Here is an 8228-nt window from a genome sequence, read left to right on the forward strand (position 1 = left end):
GGCGTAAGAAAAGTGGCTAACATGAAAAATAGAATTTACTTTGCGAGGTAACTTTTAAACAAATAAATTACATAATACATTTTAAATTGGTACATTTACACACGTGTTATAAGTTTCACGAAAGTGTTTGACACACACATCCCCCCCCCCCCCCCGGTTCATGTAATGGTTCAGTCCAAACCTGAACTGCAACAACTTAAGTTGTCCACAAGATGCCGCTGTATCTTCAAAATCTGTATGTTGCGCTTCCTTGACTTTTTACTTCTTTCTGTTTTCAGGGGTCACAACAAGACAACCTCCATCTCACTCTAGCCTCTGCCCTCATCCTAGCTACCTTCATGTCCTCTCTGACTGCATCCATATATCTCCTTTTTGGCCTTCCTCTTAGATTCCTAATCTAATCCATCCTTTCGCTTCCAAGGAGAACCTCAACGTCTTAATTTCTGTCACTTCCAGTTCTTTCTCCTGTCTTTTTGTCAGTGTCACGGTCTCCAAACCATACAGCATAGCAGATTTCACTGTCTTGTAAACCTTTCCTTTGACTTTTGCTGCCACACTTTGATCACAAATTACTCCTGAAACTTTTCTCCATCCACTCCATCGTACATGAACTCTTTTTCAAGTTTCTTTATTGTCATTCGCATCACATGTGGTACAGGAGGTGGAACAAAATTGTGTACTCGTGGTCCCAGTTACATACAACAATAGCAGCAAACATAAACTGTAAAAGGAAAAAGTAATAAGGACCCAAGATATAAACTAAGGAATACGCTAAACTAAGAAATATGCTAAACACTAATAGTGCAAAACAAGATGCCTCATCTGTTAGTTGGTCCATCACTATAGCAAACAAGAAGGGGCTCAGAGCTGATCCTTGATGCACTCCCACCTCCACCTTGAAGTTATCCGTCACTCCTACAGCACATCTCACCACTGTCCTGCTGTCCTCATACATGTCCTGTACCAGTCTAACATACTTCTCTTTCACTCCAGATTTCCTCATGCAATACAACACCTCCTCTCTCGGCACCCTGTCATGTGCTTTTTCTAAATCCAAGGACACAATGGAGTTCTTTCTGACCCTCTGTACTTCTCCATCAGCATCCTGAAAGCCAAGATGCCATCTGTGGTGCTCTTTCTTGGTATGAAACCATACTGCTGCTCACAAATACTCACTTCTTGTCTAAGTCTAGCTTCCACAATGCTCTCCCAGATCTTCATCGTGTGGCTCATCAACTTAATTCCCCTGTGGTTGTTGTACATCACCCTTGTTCTTAAAGATGGGCACCAGCACGCTTCTTCATTCCTCAGGTATTTTGTAATTTGTAATAATACCACTGAATATTCAAGTTAAAAACCTTACTGCCATTTCTCCTAGACATTTCCAAACCTACTCTGGTCCAATTGCCTTCCCCTTTTCATCGCTATCCAAACCTAATCCTATTTTTCCCACTTTATGGTCCACAATTTCTATAACCTCTACTCTTGTTTCCTTTTATGTTTCTTCATGTATTAGCTCCTCAAAGTTCTCCCTCTGTCTTCCCATCACACTCTCCTCACTTGTTAGAACATTAACATTTCTATCTATTCATTCTACAAAGTTGTTTTTTTTTTTACTACAGTATATTATTCTACCATGTTTACTATATTTCTTTTTCACTTTTTGGTACTTTTAGTGCATGCTTTTTTTTTTTGCAAGTCAAAAATATGACAAAAAACATATCCTTGACAAGCCGAACCTGTTGCACATCCTTTCCAGCCTGATCCCTCCGTCTCACCAGTTGATACAAGTTCTTCTCTCCTTCTTTAGTGTCCAGCCTCTTGTACATCTCATCATACTTATCTTTTTTGTCCAGATGACACAAAAAGTACTTCCCTACCGGTCCCTCTAATCAATGTTGCCATAGTAGCCCCATCATCTGGAAACTATTGCCCTGAACCTGTAACAGCTCCCCTCCAAAGTCTTCACATTCTTTATGTCCTCAACATTCTGTTACACTTTCAGATGTTTGGCCACACTCTCACCTGCCATAACTTTACAGTCCCATTCTCCCTCAGATTCCTTCTGGTATTCAAAATGTAGTCTACCTGCATACTGCTGCCTACTCTTAAGGCATCCTTCCTTACTTGGCTTTCACCAACATTTTCATTCAGGTCTGTTCAAATCATCACTCTCCTCTCCTTGGGAATACTTTTGGTCACTTCATCTAGATCACAGGTGTCAAACTCAAGGCCCAGGGGCTAAATGTGGCCTTCTTTGACATCTTATCTGCCACCCTCCCCAAGATGAGAAATGTAAAATATTCATTTGAAGTTTTTTCAGTAAGCTTTGAATATGATGTCAAATGCACCACAAAGAACGTTAAATGAGACCAAACTCTTGAGGAACCTGACCAGAAAAGATGTTGGGCATTTAACTTGAGTTAATGTAGTTTCTGAAATCGGCCCTTAGTTTGAAAAAAGGTTTTAATTTTGGCCCCGTTTTATAAGAGTTTGACACCCCTGAACTAAATTATTCCAGAATGTCTCCACTACCTCACATGTGGAGCACAACTAATGGCAACATTCATCATCAGACCCAATTCTGCTTTCAGTCACACCAACCTACACAAAATGCTAAGGTTTTAATAAAATTGTTATTTTTAATTTTTATAAATAGAATATCTTATGAGGCTACTGTGTCCATTTGACGCTGATGCTTTGATTGTGTTTAAGGGGATAAAGTCATTTCAAAGTCTACATTTTAAAGCAAACAAAAACTATCCTTTAGGGGTTTGTGCGCATGCACACACTAGACAAAAAGGCAAAACCGTGTGCTACATTTCACTGGACCACCCCAACAACCTGGAAGTGTTTGAGGATTTATGCTTTCACCCAATCAAAAAAAATTATATATACAAAATAAAAACTAATTAAAAAAATAATAATAACTATGTGCACTTTACCACTGCAAGAGATCTGCTTTGAACTGCGGTCACAGCACCAACCACAAGCAGGGATTTAGCCTCACACACCACCACCACCCCCACCACCCCAAATCTATGTCATATGGGCTGCACACCGCTTTCCTGGATTAACAAAAGGGTCTTTGTACATCACAACCACATTTGAAGCTTTACCCCTAAAATCAAATCCCTTCCATTAGTAAATTAGCACAACCAAGTCTTGGCACCAGTCTATGAACCTGGAATCACCGGCTCAGGATAAAGCCATGATGGTGCTTGAAATGAGGTCTATTGTGTTAGACGCTTAGCAGTTTCTTTAAAACTTCTCACTCGGAGCTCATTATGCTTCTCTTAAAACCCTCAAGTGACAAGTGAGCAAAATTAAAAAAAAAAAAGGTTTAGTAGCAGTTGTTCCTCTGCAAGAACTCTCAGTTCGGTTATTTAAAGAAAGTTAGCCATCACACAGCTTGACACTTGTATTGTAATTCACCACTGAAAAGACAAAAATACCACAAGTTAAGTTTTATTGCGTTATAAAATGGTTTAGGGAGTTTGTCTTGGTGACAGCCTGGGGTATCAAGCAGATTTTTCATACGTCCTCACCGCAACCACGTCGTTCATGGTACATTTCTGTTGACACAAGAGCAGATTGCCCATTTACGTCAGGCAGATGCCAACAGAGTTGAGCATTATGAAAGAACTAAAAATTGAGTGGTAAATTTACTCACAACAGCCATGTGTTTTCCATCGTCTTGAATCTCCCGTTCCAGCGTTGTCGTCTTTCCATCCCATGACTGCGTCTGCACAAGCTTGCCATTCTCAAGAGTGAAGAGAGACTTTAAAATAAAAAAAAACACGGATGAGAAACAGGATAAAAAGCAGACGAGTTCAAAAACTTTACGACATCCCACCTTTGCTTTACGGCCGTCTGCTGTGGTCTCATCGCACTCTTCATTCAGCTTGAACTTGACCTCTGCGGTCTTCAGCGTGCTCTCAGCCTTCATGGATATAACCCCGTCAGCTCCCACGTTTACCACCAGCTTCGGCTTGGCCAAGTTGCCCACTTGCCGACTGGCAAAGCTCATACCTTCAATAACAATTTTTTTTATTTATTTTAAATAAATGTGACATTTGAATTATTTTTTAACATGCAATGGATAGAGCTTTAAATGAAACTGAAAAGATGGTCTTAATTGGTGACGTTATAGCAGTACTGGATGAGATTTATGCCCCAGTGTTTTAACATAAAAGTAAGAAAAAAAATGTTATCTGCAACAAATATAACTTCCTGATTTCTTGAGAATTGGAGGAATTTTCCCAGGACAAACCAAGAGATCCTCAATAACGTACTTATATTTATTCATAAGTTTGTAATTAAGCAATTTTTTTATTTAAAAACACTACACAACATTAAGTTTCATAAAATAAAACAAGATTGTGTGGGGAAAAAAAAAACTAAAGAGAATTACAAAAAATACATTCAAGTAATTCAACCTTTGGGTAAAATAACGATTAATTGATTTTTAATTGAGCAGAATAATTTAATAGGCACTAACACTCATACTAGATGGAAATAAATTAAATTAACGAGGTCCCAAATTAACCATTTTCAGCATGTTCATGAGAAACGGCAAAAATCCATCCAAGTAAAAAACAGATGAAAGACTAATTTTTCTGTCATACCAAGAAATGTATGGAAAATAACCCGGGGCAGAAAAACGCGACAATTAAGGAGTCTTAAGCACGCGACCTCGGCGGAACGTCATCAAAGAGGAGCTCTAAATTGTAATTTATCATCAAAACTGCACTTACCGACCGCCTTCATGTACTCGTCGAAGTTCTCGCTGGAAACTAAATTCCAAGTTCCGACAAACTTCTCGACCATGATGGAACAACAAGCTGACCCGCACTACACCTGCTCCAGCCCGACGTCTGACTCTCCCACACAAGAAGGAGCCGTTTGAAGCTGGAGCCAGCAGCGCGTGCAGATATTAAGGCTGCCAATCAGGAGCAGGTGCCCGCCGTTGCCATGGGAATGAGAGGGTTAGGGGCGTGTCCTTGATCATGAGTTTTAAAGGGAGTGGAAAAAACATGTGACCCGTTTTTAATATTTAAAACCATCTGAAAATGTCCAATTTTGATATTTTTATGAAAGTCAAAGTTTATTTCACTCTAAAACAAACTAACATAAAAAAGATTCAATGCAGTCAAAAATACTTTTTGTCTGTTTTTTTTTTTTTTTTTTTTTTTTTAAGATTTCCGATTTGTTGATTCAAAGGGCCATTTAGCATTATATTATTGCAGCAGCAACATTCCTCACAGTCTGGGTAAAATCTGCATCTTTCTCTCTGTGGTGATCTGGTTCTTAACCAGTAGATGGCACCATTTGAAAACCAGTTCAGTTCCCAACATGTGATTTTTTTTAAAAACTGATTAATTATGCAAAATTCATTTATTGCATGTTTAAAATATTCTTCATGTAAATATACAATATACAATCTCAACTTGTTGAATCACTTCTTGATTCTGTGTCTCATATCCATCAAATATTTTCTTTTAATGATACTTTCAGTGTTTAAAAAAAAAAAAGAAAAGAAAGGGAAACTGTTGTGTACTGCCGCCAAAGATACTGCAGTAGACCAGTTGTTTCTTTAATGACAATATTTTAGCTTGATAGAGTTATATAAACCGCTACAGTACATGCCACGTGAGCTTGTGATGCACTGCGGCAACGGCGGCCATTACCAAAACAGGCAATTGGTGTTTTGGTAGATATTAGCTAAATTGCTCAGAGTACAGATACTTACCATTCTATTCTTCCCTAATGACCCTCAGGTGGGAGGGGAGTGAGATTATTCTGCACGTGATCTTAGCTGGCATAAACAGAGCATTGCATGAAGTTTTGAAGTCAGCACACGCAGTATGACATTCAAAAACTATGAAAACACGTCTTCTGAACCACAAGTGAACAGACCAAAATACCACACTTCACCTTTTATTGTTTTAGACTGGTTCAAAGAGACTTGGTGACAGCTTCGATGAGTTGCACAATTTTCTCATACATCCACGTCGCACCAACATTGTTCATGGTACATTTCTGTTGAGTCAAGACATCAGATTGTCCATTAGTCCATTTAAAGTTTTTAGGGAAAGGCAGACACAGTAACAGTTACACACTGTTTAAGAGGTGTAACATTCATAAAGAGATAAAAACTGAGCAGTCCGTTACAACAGCCATAAGTTTTCCATCGTCTTGAATCTCTCGTTCCAGCGTTGTTGTCTTTCCTTTCCATGACTGCTTCTGCACATGCTTACCATCCTCTAGAGTGAAGATGGACTTTTTTTTTTAAAATACAAAGATGGATGAGAAACAGAACGAAAAGCAGAGAAATTCACAAGAGTTACAACATCCCATCTTTACATTAAGACCTTCTACTGTGGTCTCATCACATCACATGACTTTCTTCAGAGAACTCCTAACCTTCACGTTATAACCTCATCAGTTGCCATGGTTACCACCAGCGTCGCCTTGGCCAATTTGCTCAGTGCCTTTCTAGCCTTGTCTATACCTTCAACAAAATACATTTTTTATAAGAATGACATTAGTATATAGCAGGGCTAATCAACTGGTGGCCCGCAGGCCATTTCCAGCCCACGGGTGACTTCAGCCTGGCCCACTAATGACTTCAGTAAAAATCATAATAATAATAATAATAATTTTGGTGGGGGGGCTCTGGATTTTGGTTTTGGGTTCTGTTGATTGCATTTATGATTCAATGCAATAAAGCAAACAAATTTAAAAGGTAACAGATCATTGTAATACTTGGTTTCTTTACATAATAACTTTCATCGCATCGTGGGCCAACCAGTTTCACTTTATTAAGCTTGAAACAGTGAAGGCTACCTATGGGACACATCTGGTTGGCAGGCCGTAGACTGAATAAGTCCTCTGGATGGGGGACGAAACATTTCTCACTTTAAGAAACTGGTCCAGATGACATGATTTAACCTTATTTGTTGTCATCTACCTGGATGACTGAATGCAGTTTCACTTTATGTTTCACTTTCACTGTTTCATTTCAGTTTACCTTATGCCCATTAGTTGCCAAAGAGCCTCTTTAAATTACTCCTAATGCTTAAAAATACAAAATTTATCATGACAACAGCACTTACCAATTGCCTCCATGTAGCTGCCAACATTCTCGTCCTTTTCAAGTAATTTGATCGGCCATGATGGAGCAACAAGTTCTGTATGGGACAAAAAAAATAAATAAAAAATCTGCTCCGGCTCTTGGTGTTTAAAGCTCAGACAGACGAAAGAATCAGGAAATTAGGCCATCTTTGTGAAAAGAACTCATCCATCATTGAACAAGGGTGGAGACCTCAACTGTCCCCCTCTTACAATGCTGTTATTGCTAGTACCACTCAGTTCTCTGTGAATAGCAAGCGGCCATCGGGGCACTAACGATCCATTGGCTGATGGTCCTCCTTTTACATGTGAACTAGTTTTGGATGTCACTAACAAACTTGTTGATCCACTATGAGAAGGTGCTGTTTATAAAACTGTTTGTTTGCAGCTCAGACTGAAGAAGTCTTTTGGATAAAAGACAAAACATTTCAACAAAGAAGAATTCGTCCAGAGGACCTGACTCAGCCTCGTTAGAGTGAAAAATGTGTTTGGCCTGTTTTTAACATTAAACAATCCCAAAATGTCTGACATGTTACTTAGGGCAGCACGGTGGTTTAGTGGTTAGAGCTGTTGCCTCACAGCAAAAAAAAATCCTGGGTTACATCCCCAGTCGAACCTGGAGTCGTTCTGTGTGTTTACTGGATACTCTGGTTTCCTCCCACAGTTCAAAACATGAATGTTAGGCTGCCTTTAGAAACAGGCCTCCCTTGAAAAAGAGGATTTGCCTTAAATAAAGATTGTTACATTTTTACATAAATAAAGATAATTTACATCAATATTAAAAAATATGCAATGTCTTAGAAATACTTTGGTTATTTACTAATTTTAAAGGTTATCTAATGTTTCATGAGGTCATAGAGAAAAGGAGGGTTTTCGAATGCAAACTGTAAAGTGTAAAAAAATACATTTTCAGGTGTTAACATGTACAATATGCTAACATCAGCAACATTACTCCCAGTCTGGGTAAAATCTGCAAGATGATCTGGATTCTAACCAGTAGATGGCAACATTTAAAAAGCAGTCCAGTTCCGAACATTAGATTTTTAAATTATATATATATATATATATATATATATATATATATATATATATAT

The 8228-nt window shown here is 38.6% G+C and overlaps 1 protein-coding gene across 1 annotated transcript; it reads right to left on the reverse strand.

Annotated features, from left to right (window-relative positions):
- Window positions 1-3454: 3454 nt before the first annotated feature.
- Window positions 3455-4901, reverse strand: fabp4b (fatty acid binding protein 4b). Its single transcript, XM_037676983.1, has 4 exons — window positions 4758-4901; window positions 3857-4032; window positions 3674-3781; window positions 3455-3575 (listed from the first exon to the last, which is right to left on the reverse strand). The coding sequence occupies exons 1-4, from the start codon at window positions 4828-4830 to the stop codon at window positions 3522-3524; spliced, it is 411 nt and encodes a 136-aa protein (XP_037532911.1). The 5' UTR covers window positions 4831-4901; the 3' UTR covers window positions 3455-3521.
- Window positions 4902-8228: the final 3327 nt, after the last annotated feature.

The sequence above is a fragment of the Nematolebias whitei genome, chromosome 5 (assembly GCF_014905685.2).
Source record: "Nematolebias whitei isolate Nwh7 chromosome 5, NemWhi1, whole genome shotgun sequence".
NCBI classification, from domain to species: domain Eukaryota; kingdom Metazoa; phylum Chordata; class Actinopteri; order Cyprinodontiformes; family Rivulidae; genus Nematolebias; species Nematolebias whitei.

Coding starts and splice junctions, on each gene's coding strand:
- fabp4b (XM_037676983.1), bottom strand. CDS start 4,830: ATGGTCGAGAAGTTTGTCGGAACTTGGAATTTAGTTTCCAGCGAGAAC. Junction 4,033..4,757: donor CGAGTACATGAAGGCGGTCG/GTAAGTGCAGTT, acceptor TTGTTATTGAAG/GTATGAGCTTTGCCAGTCGG. Junction 3,782..3,856: donor CAGACGGCCGTAAAGCAAAG/GTGGGATGTCGT, acceptor TTTATTTTAAAG/TCTCTCTTCACTCTTGAGAA.